General features: G+C 34.5%; 2 protein-coding genes and 1 long non-coding RNA gene across 3 annotated transcripts; 1 reads left to right on the top strand and 2 right to left on the bottom strand.

Annotated features, from left to right (window-relative positions):
- Positions 1-4,644: 4,644 nt before the first annotated feature.
- LOC113336885 lies at positions 4,645-9,219 on the top strand. The gene is made up of 3 exons (XM_026582576.1): positions 4,645-4,972; positions 6,207-6,307; positions 8,508-9,219. Exons 1-3 carry the CDS (start codon positions 4,918-4,920, stop codon positions 8,796-8,798), a joined length of 447 nt encoding a protein of 148 aa, XP_026438361.1. The 5' UTR covers positions 4,645-4,917; the 3' UTR covers positions 8,799-9,219.
- Positions 9,220-9,398: 179 nt separating this feature from the next.
- LOC113336886 lies at positions 9,399-10,248 on the bottom strand. The gene is made up of 3 exons (XM_026582577.1): positions 10,051-10,248; positions 9,896-9,968; positions 9,399-9,800 (listed from the first exon to the last, which is right to left on the bottom strand). The coding sequence occupies exons 1-3, from the start codon at positions 10,184-10,186 to the stop codon at positions 9,656-9,658; spliced, it is 354 nt and encodes a 117-aa protein (XP_026438362.1). The 5' UTR covers positions 10,187-10,248; the 3' UTR covers positions 9,399-9,655.
- A 3,948-nt stretch (positions 10,249-14,196) lies between these two features.
- Positions 14,197-16,076, bottom strand: LOC113336936. The gene is made up of 4 exons (XR_003354053.1): positions 15,903-16,076; positions 15,661-15,749; positions 15,476-15,521; positions 14,197-14,536 (listed from the first exon to the last, which is right to left on the bottom strand). It is a non-coding gene; the product is annotated as an uncharacterized LOC113336936 (long non-coding RNA).

The raw sequence follows: 16,076 nt of genomic DNA on the forward strand, positions 1-16,076 counted from the left end.
TGATCTTCATATTTGATCTAAAAGTGTTAGATGAATGCGGCTAAGACAAAAGTGTTCATATGACTAACTTCGGTTAACTATTATTGAGCCAACTCATTATACACGTTTAGGTACGGTAACCCATATCTAAATGAAGGTATATTTCATTTGTGTGTAACAAGCTAAGACCATCTAATGGTGGAAATTGATTGCTTTATTTTAAAGCAGACTTAGCTTGAATCTTAAATAAAGTTTTCATCTAACGGTGAATATTAAATGCTTTGTTACTAAGCTATCTTAAATTTGATTGAAACCAACCCTGATTTGAAAGACTATATAAGAGAGAACTCTAACAATGGGAAAACCTAATCCCCATACTTATGTGTATTCCTAGTTGCTTACTAGAGTTGATTCTCCTTTAACTTAGGTTTTTTCCTAAAACCATTATAGGTTAACGACTTGAAGACTTCATTAGGATTCATGAAGCCAGATCCAATCATTTTCTCTATAGTTGCGTATTATGATCTTACTTGTTATATCATATTGAGTTTTATCTTCTCTAAGATTTACTCGAGATTTATCTCCGATAGGTAAGATATAAAGAGTAATCACAACAGTTCTTCGTCTCAGACTCTTGTGATTCCACAATAATTTTTCCTATTAATCAGTTGGGCTATTGTGAGGTGATTGATATTTCTAGGATGCTCTTCGGGAGTATAAGACCGATTATCAATTGGTTCCTATTCACCTTGATTTATTAAAAGGCAGAACAAAAACCAAATAAAGAATAGACATATATGTGGGAAAGATTTGTTTATAGTTGTGGGTGAGATCAGCTAAGGTAATCAAGTGCGTAGAATCCGGCGTGGTTATAGAGGCGTGAGGAAAGCGGTTGTACCTTAATCGATATGAGACTTGGTTAAGGCTCAACTACATTCCAATCCGAAGTTAACTTGTAGTAGGCTAGAGTCTGTAGCGGCTTAATACAATATGGTGTTCAAATCTGGACTAGGTCCCGGGGTTTTTCTGCATTTGCGGTTTCCTCGTGAACAAAACTTCTGGTGTCTGTGTTATTTCTTTACCGTATTATATTTTTATATAACTGAAATATCACAGGTTATGCGTAGTTCAATCAATTGATAAATCCGACCTTGTTTGTTGGATAGAACTTGATTGCCACTTGGGCATTGGTCTTTGGTACCGTCCAAGTTATTTCTCATATCAATCAGGCTCACGGATTTTTATCCATTTAATTTGATGATTGTATTGAGAAAGAGATAAAGCTCTTTAATATACCTCTTGATTGAGCTCATTTTTAAGTTGGTGCTCTCGGAATTATATTAGAGTTTAGTCCATACATATTGCTAAACAAATTATTGGGTGTGGTTGTTATACCCCCGTTTTTTCACTTCCCACATATAAGACTATATTTGTGATTTCCTTTTTGTTCGTATATTAAGGTGAGACTGGAAGTCGATAGAAATATACAAAGTCTAGCTAACCTCAAAATATAGACTTATGCTTCCCGAAGAGCAGCCTAGATTATTTTTCATCTCACAAGTATTAAACCCGTGGAATCACAGAGTCCGAGATAAAAAAAAACTTTGTGATTTCTATTTATCTTGTTTGAGTGAGTAGCTCAACAATCAAACAAGATCAGTATACATGAATTATCAAGATAAAAGATAGTTAGACCTGGCGTCACGAATCCCTATGAAGTCTTTGTAGTCGCTAAACCCTAAAAGGGTTTTAGGAATAGGACAACTCTAGTTTACAACTTGGACACACAAGAGTAGTGTCGGGATTCAAAGATCCTAGTTGTTTGAGGTTCCCATTATATATACTTTCAAAGTATAAATTTTTTTTTAGGTTTAAGCTAAGATATCTTTGGAACCAAGCAAACAATATCCACCGTTAGATAAATCTTTGAAATGTGATTGACATATCAAGATATACACTATGGTTAGGATGAACCGTAACCGAACTGTGTACAAAGACATTGTTCATAAGCAGTTAGTCGAAGCTAGTCGATTGAATTATAAGCTTAATCATTTTCATATAACACTTAAGACTTTAAGTTTGAGTCACAACCATAAGTTATAATGTGATCAATCATGTATATATAGTGTTCTTAGAGATTTATCCAAATGTTAATTATCTCACAAAAATAATTTTATGTGCATCTGAAAATATTTGATAGGGCAAGTACGTGTAATCAACCTTGTTCGTGACCATATTTGTCATGGTACATGTACCGGGTATGTGTACCCTTAAGAAAAATATAAGTTATGGGACTTACAAAACTTTTCCGGTTTGCGTACCGGGTATTGGTACCACACCAGTTTCAAAACCACAGTTCTTTTCCAGTATGCATACTAGGTATGCGTACCATTCCAAGTTCACGAGTATGCGTACCCATATATAGCTACCCCGGTACGTATACTAAGTACATGTACTTCGACCCCGGACCTATAACAGTTTTCCCAGTTTGTGAAACTGGTATGCATACTGTCTAGTATCCAGATTTACAGTAGTTCTATGTTTCTCTTTAAATCAATTTGAAACAATCCCAAACAACATCAATGACACAAATCATTTTTCCAAGATATTCTCGAATTATAATCTTGAATCACAATTTAGATTATGAACAATAAATTGTTCTTAACCGAAATTCATCAAGTATGAACAAATGTTCATTAAGCTTAGTTATATATATTTCGAGAACTAATTACCAAGATAAACTTGACTCGAAATTCTTGATATACTTAAGATAGTCTAATTAGTCATGCGACAACGTCTCATAGATAGAAGGATGAATATAACTTGAGAAAATAGGTGGTTTTGTCTTCACTTACCTTTTGTTGAAGAAGTTCTCCAAAAAACTTCGGTTGATCTTCGACTTCAAACGGTAGAACGCAATGATGTCCGATTTTCAACTTCACTTCTATCCTAATCCAAGACTTAACTAATTGTAGACTAGAAATAAATATATAGTTTTGACAACTAAATTTGACAACAAGCTTGACAACTAAATTTGTCTCATTAGTCTTAATGACTTTCATAGAATTATGGTTTTTCCGAGTTGATGATGGTATTTACAATGGTTGGCTTTATAAATGGGGTGGAGGAATTTCTGATTTCAGTTTTTCAGTTTGAAGAAATTTGATTTGAGGAAGTGATTTTCATCAATCGGGTTGGTTTTTGTTACTGCATTTGATGCATGTTTTCAATAAATATTTTACTAAAAATTTTTCTTTAAATTCAAATTGTTTTTATAAAAATGATTAAGTTTGAATTATTTTTTTAAGTTCTGATGTATCAATTTATGCAAGAATTCGGTAGGTTTAAACCGAGAATAGAATCAGTTAGAAACAACGTTGAATATGTGTAGCTAGACATTGATTATAACGTGATTAATGGATGAGAATATCAAATATTTTGAATTCTATTAGGATTACAATTTCTAAGTACCTTGTTAGACTCGGATTTGCAGAGCAGGATTTATCAATGGAGCTCAATACAACAAGGAAAAAAATTTGTGGACCACCGCGAAAACTGCACATCGATTGTTTGATAAAATGACTAAAAGAAAAGTGAGATTTTAATGCAGAAAGAGAAGCTCTCACGCAAGGAATGGTTACTTTGCATCCTATTATGTTAATGCATTGAATGACATGTTGATAATAAAATAGTAAAATTATATATCGCTTAACTAACATAACTAGAGTACAAATCTATATGTTGGCTTCCATAAGAACAGAACTGCAATGAATAATAAGTAGTCAATGTTTGAGTTACATAGTTTTCTATAGCAGTCTTGTTGTTGGTTGCAAATAATTGATATTTTATTACTTCGTTATATGTCAAATGCTGGAATCCTTTTTTATTTGTGTTATAGGGACACAAAAATGTAACACCAACCCCATAAGCATTTTGTTTTGTGGAGACCCGAAAAAGCAATACCAACCCCATCGACTCACATATCTGAAACAAGTATTGCAGCTTCCAAAATAAAGTGTTGCAACATCCCGAACTTCGAAGACATCAACTCAGCTGACAAGAACCTATCCTATGGAGCAAGACTAAGGATATGTTACATACTTCCAAGAGGAAACAATTAGAAAGCCATTGTTCTCTCATTTTCTTAGTTTATTTTCTTGTATAAGAAAAATCCGATATCGTCTGAAAATCATGCTTCTTTCACCGCATAAATTCTCTTTGCAACAAGCAACAAAAACAATGATGTTATGGGTTTTCAACAATTACCAAATATATTTTGACTTCTACCTTGTTAATTGCCAAACTTATGTATTTACTTTCTGACTTATAAGTCCAAAAGCATTTCCTGCTTTTGCTTCTACCTTGTTGATTGCCAAATTTACTAATAGCACGTTTGGATACCAGAAGCAGAAGTCAGACGTAAAACTATTTTGCTTCACAAAAACTGGTTTTTCTGCTTTTAAAAGTCTTTTTGAAAAAATATTATCATACTGACTTCTGATTTTTCGACTTTTAATAAAGCGTTTGGATACCACAAGCAGAAGTCAGAAGCCAAGATATTTTGCTTCACAAAAAATCGATTTTTTTGTTTCTAGAAGTCGTTATGAAGTTTGATTACCCAAGCTAACTTCTTGCTTTTTTTGACTTCTTACTTCTGGACGTGTATCCAGAGTCCGGACAAGCTTAAAAAGAAAGAAAGAAAAACTACTCGCCATGTTTTAGGTTTCACGAGCATCTTATCAGGCTTTATCTGTTGTTTCTTAAGCTTTCCCCAATCATTAAATAGAAATCTGTTATTCCTCCAGTAATTTAATTAGGTCTGTAAGAAATCTTCCTTCCGAATTGTTGTTATCAACTCTTCTTGTAATAAATCTTCGTTTGAAAGTTCCGGGCTTTCCACGCCCTGTTGCCATTGAAATCCATGATCATCTCTGTTCAATGGATCCGAATTTAGTTCAATCCACTCCTCAAATCGAAGAAGACGATGAGTGGGGTAAGGGCTTTTTCACTTTATTTATCCATTCTCTTATGTTATAGCATATGCTATCATGATCTTATTGAATTTTGATCGGTTTTTGATTTGGGGGTTCAAGTTTCATGTTAGTTTATTTTCTTACTTAGGTTTTAGGGATAATGGTGAAATTTGTTGAACTGTTGAGCCTCTAATTACTGGTAGTAAGAATCACAATAGAAGCATGGATGTTACTAAATTGACTTCTCCACATTGGCCTAGTTATGACCCCTTAAAGATAGTTGTAGAGAAGTAATGTATTTGTTGATTAGTAATATAGCAAACTTGATTGCATTGTAAAACAGCAAACAGCAAAGAAAGCAATATCACTGCAAAGGCTGATGATGCGTACACGTTAGTGTGATTGATAAAGATTTGTGAAACAAAATAGTATAAAAGTAATCTGATAGGTCTCTTTTGGTGATTGTTGTCTCCAATCATTACCTCGAATAGGTTAATCCTTTTTATCATTTATCGTGTTCGAATTTTCATCTGGCCGGTCAATGACCTGTGACCATGTGTATGGCTTGATTGGACTACTTTGAATTCAAAGAAAAACATGGATCCATTTGACTTGGGGTTCTTACCTGAAATGGAAAATCTAAGTTTTTGACATGTTTCCTGCTTTTGTGAAGTTATGAGAAACTCCATAACATGGATCTCTTTTATTGCTGATTTTATTTTAGACCTCCGGAATAGTATCCCACATATTTGACTTACACATAGGTTTTTAAGCTTTTGTTTGTGAGTACTCTATCTGATTAAGATACCCGGAACTCAATGTAATGAGTTCTTTTCTATTGCACTGACATTGCACTTTTTGTTTTCAGAGCTGAAAAATCTTGTGTCTTGATGCCTTTAAGTCAATAAAAGTAACAGTCTAGTAATATTGATTCTTGATTACGTGATTTAAATCTTGGACATCATGTGATGTTTATAGGAAATGTTTCACTGCAGTACTACCTCTGTACCTTTTGTGGAACGGAGGGAGTACTATATAAACTTTTACAACTGGTGGAAGTATGTGGTACCATACTTGGGTTTCTCCTTTAAAGCTATACAATTAGTTCATCTGTTAATAGAATTACTTGTGATTCCTAAAGTAAATACAGCTGTTCAAAACATAAACCAGTCTGAAACTTAACAGCACGAGTTACTTTTCGTATTTACAGACGCATTAACTAATTTCTTTTACCTTGGATATTTTTTTGTACAGATACCGACGGGTTTGAGATCCCAAGCTTGTCAGTTGGAGAATCTGATCTAAGTAAGCTGGATGTTCCAGAAGTGAAGGACAATAAAATCTCTGTTTCAAAGGTTAGTTTTTCAAGGGTTATTTCATTTATTAGATTTTCAGCTCTTTAATCATCATTACTTAGACCGAAACATGATAACAACTTAACCAAATGCTGAAATCAGATATTAAGCCTAGTAATGACATGTTCTACAACTTATACAATCAGCAGCATACATAGTACAAACAACATACATACCATCATTTAGATAGAATTCAGTAATATCATTAAATGTGTATTTATTCCTTCTCTACGATTCTTCTCGTAAATTTATGACATCTAAGAGTCATAATAATCACTGAGTTTAAGACTTAACATCTCACTCAAAGTAGTATCAAAACTACCAAACCTTTAGGTCCTATAGACAAGTTATTTACCATTTCGAGACATGATTCATCTTAGATGTTGTAAGTACGAGTCACCTTTAGGGTAATGCATACTCATAACTTCCAAAATGAAATACAAGCAAACCCAAATAGTCACATGCATTCTCATTAAAGCTATTAATTTCTCTCAGAGCATCACTTTGGCGACACTTAGTCTGGTAATAAAAGGTATAGATGGTTTACAATTTGCAGCTTTTAAAACCGAAAAGTCAGATTATATAGTTACGATGAACTACTTTAATTTGAAGTCCAAATATACCGGTGTACGTACACTTTACCGCGACCTTTATTTAGTCGAAATAAAGGACTTCAACATGGAGAAAACTGATGCAGAAACCTCTATATGAACGAAAAGATCTGTTGTATGAGCAATAACTGGCCTTAGTGTTCTTTCATCGTCCTCTTGCTACTACTCTTTGAACATATGAAGAAGTAAAAGTCTGCATGTTGATAGATGAATCTTCTACGACTAATTCAGTACTCTGTGTACTAATTTTTCACCCTTTAAAGGCATGTAGGAAGACTGTAAATCCTGTGTCAGAAGAACTACATCTGTATGCCGAAAAAGACTTATCTCTAGTATTAGACTTGTTTTACAACAACTCATAGAATCAGCACCATATATAGTACAAACACCATAGATGCCTGAAAAGATCATAAAATTTAGATAGATTGATTCATTAATAGCCACAAGTTTGTACTTATTCCATCTCTACAGCTTTAGCAACAATATGTAATCAGTAATTACATCAACTTAGTGGAATAACATCGTAAACAGTGCATAAACATCGAATATAAGAAATCAGGAAACTAATTTTTATGTTTATGGATTATATTTTTTACTTCTATTTCTCATGATTGAATGACGGATAAAATTTATTTGCTTTTATTGCTAGGGGCTAGAAGAGAGTCGTCTTTAACTTGCCCTGTGTACGTCTGTTACTAAGCTTTCCATCATGAGTTAGAGAGACACCACTTTACCTAGCTACATATACTCAATCTTAATCTAAATTACATGATTAAACTTGTAGCACTTTAATCCAGATTATAACAACTTCAAGTTAATTCAAGCTAATCATGTATTAACTTAAACTACACTTGATTTGTTGCGTAACTCATAAAAAGCCAACATCTAGTCCTTACAAAAACATGGATGATGACTAAAAAAGTTACTTTTTTATACTTGGGCATTGATATATGTTTTCATATTTCATGACACTCATTAGCTTGAATGAGAACTCACAAGATATATTTTTTTTGCTGAATCACAAATTTTTATTGATAGAGAAGCTAAAAAACCAAATTACAGGACTGACTCAATACAATTTTACAAGACAGACCCAAAATAGAAAAAGCTAAAAATAAACTGACTAGGCCCAATCAAAACCAAGAACACACTTTTGCAGTGATAAGATAATTGCCTGACATGAGTTTTTCTTTACAATCAATTTCTGTAGTATGTTGTATGTGGCATTTCTACTTGAGCTAAGGATGATGGCCTCCCTTTATGAATGATAGTTACTCCTTGAGCTAGAGCTGTACCATGACTTGCTAAACTTTCAGCTGTAAAGTTAACTTCTTCGTAACAATCTTCATATTGAATGTCAGCTAACAACTCACAAGATATATATTTATACTAAACTTTTAAGCAAATTCCTCACGGAAATTGTACTCGAGAAGAATCTGATCTGAACTTGGAACATCATAAAATTTGTCCCTTTACCGGCAGAAACCTATCGAACACAGCATTATAGACTTTATGAATAACCTTCTTCTTTCAATAATAAAAGTTTATACCCAGAATATTTGTGCTGATGGCCTTCAATGTGTTGCCAGGTTAGTAAAGAAGAAGAGAAGATCTACTTGGGCCCACACGGGACACCTCCTTTTCAAGTGAAGCAGCAAGACCTGAGCTCCACCTCTGGCCGTAAGCAGCGTTTTAAGCAAAAACTTAAGGACGCAGACAGGAAATACTTGGGAGCAGGAAGAGAGAACAAGGTCGAGAATTTGCGTGAACTCGTTGGAAGCAGCAAAGGTAGCAGCTCCATGCCCAAGAATTCCCCTAGGGATTGGCTTGACCCACATTGCGATGAGTCGCTGTTTGAAAGGGCATATTCTCAAAATTAATGCGAGTCTTGTTTTTAAGCAACTTAAAAGATAAATTCGTTTTGTGAGGCTCGTCTGTTTTCTTGAATTTTACTGAAGGAGTCCAGCCTTCGCGTTTTGAGTCTTGTTTTCCAGATCAGCAAAGGTTGGAAAGCAGCTCAAGTATTGCAATACTCGGAAGTAATCCACCCTGCACCTTGCCATTCATCTTTGCGGTGGCAAATTGAAGTTTATTTGATGCTGTTACTGGATTTGAGACACCAGAAACAATCTATATAAGGTTATTTGTCCTTGGACAGTCAGTGTAAGCAGATAATATTTGTTCTTTGAATTCATGCTCATTCTTCGAGGCAGTGTACGTAAAAGCAAAAAGAGTTAGGTTAGTCGTTGAATTGCAGAGTACATGGCATGTTCCTTTTTCAACAAGGATAGTGTTTGTGTACTTTTCTTCGGTGTCTTTTCATATTTCAGTAGGCCCACAAATGATTTGGCAAGAAGGATGTTTAGGCCCATAGGGAAGCAACTCCTGCAGAAACTCAATCGTGAATCCTAGCTAAAAATCAGTGTAGATTAATCTGTGTTTCGATGTTGTGAACCTCATGGCAGCTAGAACAGACGGTATTTATTTGTCACAAGAAAATTTCTATTGACAGAAACATAACAAGTACATGAGCATACCCATTCAAGAAAAAGCTTACAAATTGACAAGGTATACATATATAAAGCTGATTCGGGGTAGTGGAAAGTTGAGTGTGAAAATTGCAAAATGTTGTTTTTCAGCTGTTTACCATTCATCGTCATTAATCAGATGCATTTGTTCTCTTTCTTTCTTCTGTAAATTCTCCGTTCGACTTTGTAAATTCTCCGTTCGACTTTGCTTATCGAATAGGGACTTTAATCCAACCATTGAAGAAACCAATTGCTAAGATTATGAAAGGAGTGGACATTCCGAAAATGATGATGTACGGGAGTGGTGTCATCATTGGATTCTCTCCTTCCCTTTCTCCTGCTGTCTGCCAGTACCTACACACAGTTTGCCAAATCAAAACTCTTCCATCAGGAACTCCGAAAATGACAAACTACGAAGCTGTAATCAAGGGCCTGACTGAAATGCTTACTGTTCTGGTTCCTGTTCTTTGGTGATGAATTTCTTCTTGTCATCTGGTTTCTTGATGCCTTCATCTGCTCCACCTACAATACCGAATTTTTCCTAATTATAATAAGGGAAAAATGTTTATGGAAACAAATACAAAAATTTACAGAATGATCTTACCCAACTTTGCATGAACTTGGAAACTCCTAAGGTTTCTCTTAAGAGCATAAGATTGAATGAGTGGGAAAGGGCTTAGTAATGGTTTTTGAACAAGAAAACTGATGCTAGGCTGAGATGTTAAAGTCATCTTAGCCATGTTTCTTCTCTCTCTTTTTTCTTTCTTCAACCAACATTTTTAGTCCTTTGTTTTCAATATAAACCTTGTAATATCTCGCCATTTGGGTGGAGAATAAGTTCTAATGAAGTAGCCTTATCCATTGATGAAATGTCCAACATGTCCTTGTCTCTCTGACACTCTCCTTCGGTACTGTAGTTGTGAAATTGTATATAAACTGCCAAATTGGTATTGCAACTTGCAAGTTACTGAGCATCACCGGCATTTTGATAGCATTGTAACAGCAAATCTAAAGGTGGACAACAATCAAATGCTAACTTTGGTAAGCCATCTTTGTCCACTTGAACCAATCGTTACACTATGGAAAATATATAAAAATTCATCTCGAAAAGCACCTTGTTTTTTTTAGACTAGAGACGATCGTTTGTGCATTGGATGCAGTAGGAATTCATATTTACATATTTTCGAATTGCCCTGAAGCTGTAATACGGAAATGCCAACAACTTTAAGTATGTATTCATTTCAGATTTAAACAGATTTTAGGTGACGGCAAATGGAGAAAGGTACCCAGTCCTAAAACCAGTCTTGGCAGTTTTCCTAAGGTCCATACCGGTATAGCAGTGACACAGTCATACCCGAGGCTGCAATTCAAGGTACTTCGTTTATGTTCATCTCAGACGGGATTGGGAAAGCACTGTGAGGTGTTTGACTCCACCAACTGGACTTTGAAGAGAGAGCAGTTTTTCAAATTTACTCAAGGCATTGATTTTTTACAAGATGCTAATAATGTATTATTATTATTATTATTTCTATAATATAAACATTAATAATTATTATTATTATTATTATTTATTTTTTTTTAGCAAAACAGAACTTGAACCAATAATTATAAGGTGCTCAAGTTACATTATCTATATTAAGTTTCTCAAAGTGAAAGGATGAAAAGCAAATAATATATTAGAGAGAGTCTAGTCCAATTGACCTAGTCAATTGTCTGTTTGGTCATATTTGGTAATATAAGTTATAGTTTGGTCATAGGGTGATGTCATGGATGATGTAAATGTCATCTTGTAGTGGCAGAAATACCCTTATATTATTGTTTGGTCCTAGAAAATAATGGTTTGGTCCTAAGGTGACCATATATATACAAAAATTTAATAGAAAATATCTCATTCTCAGATTTACTTTCTCTCTCCTATATTTTCAGATCTAGAATTTCTCTTTCTTTTTTTCTTTTTATTTTCTTCCCGCTAGTGATGAAGAAGATGAAGATGATGATGAACGATTCTCTCTTCTCTCTATTTTTTTCACTGCTAGTGATGAAGAAGATGAACGATGATGATGATGATGAATACGATGAAGTTTTGCGTTTTTTTTTTTTGATGTTTGCTTTTGTTTTGATGATGAAGACGGTGAGGTTGAAGATTCTGCTGCTATTTATGATGATGATGAACCTTTATCATCTTCAGATGCTTGGGTAAGTTTCGGATCTACAAAAGAAGATGAAGATGACGGAGTTCATTTCTGGAATGAACTCTGGTTTATGATGAAGATTTTGATGTTTTTTCGTCTGTTGTTGCTGCTGATGATGGAGAGGATGAAGATGATGAAGATGAGTTGCTGCTGCTGATGAAGAAGATGAAGATGACAGAGTTCATTTCAGGAATGAACTTTGGTTTTGTGATGAAGATTTTGATGTTTTTTCTTGATGGAACGAACTCATTTTCTATTACTGTTGTTGTTGTCAAAGATAGATTTGCTGATGTTGAAGATTTAATTAGGTTTTTGTTTTTCGTGATGTTTGCTGCAATTGGTGATGATGATGAAGATGAAGATGAAGACGAACTCAAGATAGATCTGCTGTTGTTGAAGATTTAATTAGGTTTTTTGGTTTTCTTGATGTTGCTGCGATTGGAGATGATGATGAAGATGAACTCGTCAAACCCTAGAAATTTGTTGCTGTTGAAGATGAATATTTATGCGTTTTGTTGTTGTTGCTGCTGCTGCTTAAGATGAACTTCATTCCTGGAATAAACTTCATTACGGAAATGAACTTCATTTTTGGAATGAACTCTGTTGTTGATGAACATAATCGTTTATATAGGTTTTTATCAGGAGTTCGTTCCAGAAATGAACTCTGGTTTATATAGGTTTTTATCAGGAGTTCATTCCAGAAATGAACTCTGGTTTATACAGGTTTTCTGAGGAGTTCATTCCAGAAATGAACTCTGGTTTATGTAGGTTTTGTGTGGAGTTCATTCCAGAAATGAACTATGGTTTATGTAGGTTTTATGAGGAGTTCATTCCAGAAATGAACTCTGGTTTATGTAGGTTTTTGTTCTTAATAATGGAATTTTTTGTAGAATTTAATGAAATAATGAAGTTCGTTCACATGTGATTTAATTTGGTTTTTATTAGGTTTTCATTTGTAAGAATGAACTTTGATGGTTCATCACACAGAATGAACTGCTATAAGAAAATAAGTAAAAATTAACACGGAAGGGTACTTTTGTCTGTTTTATATTTTTAAATAATTATGGACCAAACAGTAAAGGCATTTCCCAAAGGACTAAACAGACATGGACCCACCTAAAAAAGGACCAAACGATATTTTTCCGGAAAGGAAAAAAGAGGTGGAGAAAATAGAAGTAAACGAACCCTAAGCACCCAGCAACACTTGTCAACCTAGCCGCATCTTCTGCATCATCACCATGCAAGAATAGAGCGCCAATAAGCTTCGATCAACTTCAACTTCTGCTGGCTCAGCAGCACAGTCATCCTTCATACCCGCATATTCTGTGCTTCCACCATAAACCTTTTCAATCTCTTTCCTGTAAGGTTCCAATTTCTCCTTAAGATCAGCAGTACATCCTTCCAATGCAGGGGAAATCTCAGCAGGAATGCCATCCTTCACACCCACATCTTATGTGTTTTCGCCATGAACCTTTTCAAAGTCTTGTTTGTACTGATCCCAATTGTTCAGTAGAAAAGAAAGAAACGCTTCAAACGCTTTAAACGCAGAGGAATTCTTCGTTTCTTGAGTCTCAGAAACCGATATCTTTTCCTTGATATCATGCCAATACTTTTTCGCAAAATGACAAACAGTTTTCTTCTTTCCTCCCTCCTCCTGTCTGGAGATCCGCTTCGTCTTACCGGCCGCCATGGTTTTGATGAAGGGGTTGCGATGAGAATAGAGGTTTCAGATGGTATTTTCCTTAAACGAAGGTTTTGATGTATCAACTTAATGCTATGGTAGGGCCTCACCCATTGATTACCCATAATATCAATCCTAGGGGAAACTAGGGTAGGGCCCTGGATTACTCATGATATCAAGCCTTTAATTAAAAGAAGTTTAAATCTAAGTCTCATATTATCATTATTAAAAGACGTTAATACTTTTATGTATGTTCAAGCCCTTAAGTAAGTAAACCTTAAATTTATTGCATGAATTCGAAAAAATTTTAGGTTTCTCTTAGTCTTAGAGCATAAGATTGAATGAGCGGAAAAGAGGTTACTAATGGTTTTTGCAAAGATGTTAAAGTCATATTAGTCTTTTTCTTTTCTTTTTTCAACCACCATTTCAACTCACATAACTTGATTTGGTAAGCCATATTAGCAGTCAAAAAGTAAGCACCTTGAGTCCTTGATTATTTTATTTTATTTTATTGAAGCATTGAGTCCTTGATTAATAGGCCCAAAATAAAAAATTATAGAAAAACGCAAAATGTGAAATAAAATATACAATGTCATATCAAGAGATCAGACTCTAGACTCTAGAGTAATCACCATGGAAATCATGTTGTTAGAGCTTTAACTAGGGTTGCACATGGTTCGGTTTTTGGCAAAACCTAAACCGAAACCAAAGTACTCGGTTTTCCAGTTCTGAAAACCAGTGAAACCATTAAGCTTACTCGGTTTTGTTCGGTTCTGTTTTGAATCGGTTTTGTATAAAACCATTTCGGTTTTGGTTGACCGACAGATTTATATACAGTCTTTCATTTTCATCAGTTTTCGATATCCGACAGGTAAAATTTTCAATAAAAATGTCAGTAACATGAAATTGACAAAATTGAACCTGCCATAAACATAATTTTAAGGCTTTAAGATTACAATCATGTACTAATACTAACACAAAGTAGACTTCAATCAATTTCGTATCTGATTAAGCATTAACCTACATCTTTTTAGATGGAAAATCAACCTAGATGTCCCATTCTTCATATGATCAGCAACAAATCTAACGTTACAGTGACAACACTTTGCATGTTTTGAAGGTGGCACTTCCATAATAAAGTGATCCCATACTGCAGCCCTAACTTGACGCCGCCTGTCGATTGGTGCTGCATTTTCCATAGAATGGTGTAATAGTACCTGCACATAAGTAGAAGCTAGTTATATGAATAAAAGCCTCCCTGTAAACCCCAACACTACCCACCTTTATCTATGTTCCTTCATATCCGAACACTCAATACTGGCTGAAGTCCATGTCAAACAAGGTTTCAACATACCTAAGAATCCATGTGAAACAGGGTTTCAACATACCTAAGAAATTTCAGTTCTTAAAGCACTTCACATATTATGCAGTGAGAAAATCTCAACATTACAGTGGCAACAACATACCCCGGAATCTAGATAGATCAGTTGGCAACAACATAACACCAACACTATGTTGGCAACAACATTAATGTCTAAATTCTAGATATCAAATTGTTTTCTTGTCTCTTTTAAATGTTTAAAATGACTAACTATCTTAATGTTAAAAAGACGGAGAAGGGAAATGCAAAGACACTGTTGAGGGGAAATCCGAATGTGTGTAACTCTGAGATCACATTTAACTCTCCACAGTCCATACACATTCAAACTATGTTAAACAAGCCACAAGAACTGAACCAAGTAATTTCTTTACGAATGTACAACACAGAGATCAACACTCTCACATGTTCATGGTACTAGATAAAGGAGCAGATGCACAGCAAACAACCTGCCTAGAAATTCAATTGTTCTCATCCAGTAAAATGCAAAGACTTAACCTGCCTAGAAATTCAACAACTATTATCTCTATAAGAATAAGACAGGTCTCATCTAAAACTAAAGACACGAAAAAGAGATGCACAACAAACAACTTAGTTGTTTCCCAACAACCCACAACTTGCTTATTAATCCTAAACATTTATTAAGGATTCAATACTTAGAAAATACAAGAAGAAGAAGGTCTCATCTAAAATAATCCTAAACTGTTATGAATTATTTGGTAAAAAGATAAAAAGATTGAGAAATCATCATATCCGATACCAACAAACAATCCAGTACCTTGTTGTACAGATGACCCCAAATTGCCAAGAATCTCTAATGCTTCCTGCGCAGCAATTAACAAAGACAAATTTATCAACACCAACAAAACCTGATGTATTCGATTCCTCAAATACCTCAAATAAAATTGATAACCCAGTAAAAAACCTAATCAACCTAAAATCAAACTCAATCGCTTCTCATACCTCTTGAAAGCTTACCAATTACAACAATTAGCTTCAAAATCGAGAGAAACCCTAAAGATGATTGAGAGCACGGATCCTTAGTTCAACCACTGAAACATGAATATCAAACATATAAAACCATTAAATCAATTCAATCAAACGAAATTATCCCACATATTAACCTTAATTCATAAACTTAATGAAAACCCATGTTCAGAAACAAAAAAAAAAAAAAAATCACAAAAAATCAAAGATTAACTTACAAGGGTGCTTATTTGGAACCCTGCATGGTATATTTGTGATTACTTAGTGGATTCTAAGATAATGAAGAATAAGAAGAAGAAGATGGCGATGATTCGATGAATCTGGTGATGGTGGTGAATCTTTGTGCTAGAAGAGAAGCAGTAGCAGCCGAGAGAAAGAGTGAAAGAGAAAGA

Source organism: Papaver somniferum, unplaced genomic scaffold (genome assembly GCF_003573695.1).
Source record: "Papaver somniferum cultivar HN1 unplaced genomic scaffold, ASM357369v1 unplaced-scaffold_154, whole genome shotgun sequence".
Classification (NCBI taxonomy): Eukaryota; Viridiplantae; Streptophyta; class Magnoliopsida; order Ranunculales; family Papaveraceae; genus Papaver; species Papaver somniferum.

Bases quoted from the DNA above. Each gene is read 5' to 3' on its own strand.
- LOC113336886 (XM_026582577.1), bottom strand. From the start codon at position 10,186: ATGGCTAAGATGACTTTAACATCTCAGCCTAGCATCAGTTTTCTTGTT. The intron at 9,969-10,050 runs GTAAGATCATTC...TCGGTATTGTAG, and splicing joins CCAAGTTCATGCAAAGTTGG to GTGGAGCAGATGAAGGCATC. The intron at 9,801-9,895 runs GTAAGCATTTCA...AACTGTGTGTAG, and splicing joins AAAGAACAGGAACCAGAACA to GTACTGGCAGACAGCAGGAG.
- LOC113336885 (XM_026582576.1), top strand. From the start codon at position 4,918: ATGGATCCGAATTTAGTTCAATCCACTCCTCAAATCGAAGAAGACGAT. The intron at 4,973-6,206 runs GTAAGGGCTTTT...TTTTTTGTACAG, and splicing joins CGAAGAAGACGATGAGTGGG to ATACCGACGGGTTTGAGATC. The intron at 6,308-8,507 runs GTTAGTTTTTCA...ATGTGTTGCCAG, and splicing joins ATAAAATCTCTGTTTCAAAG to GTTAGTAAAGAAGAAGAGAA.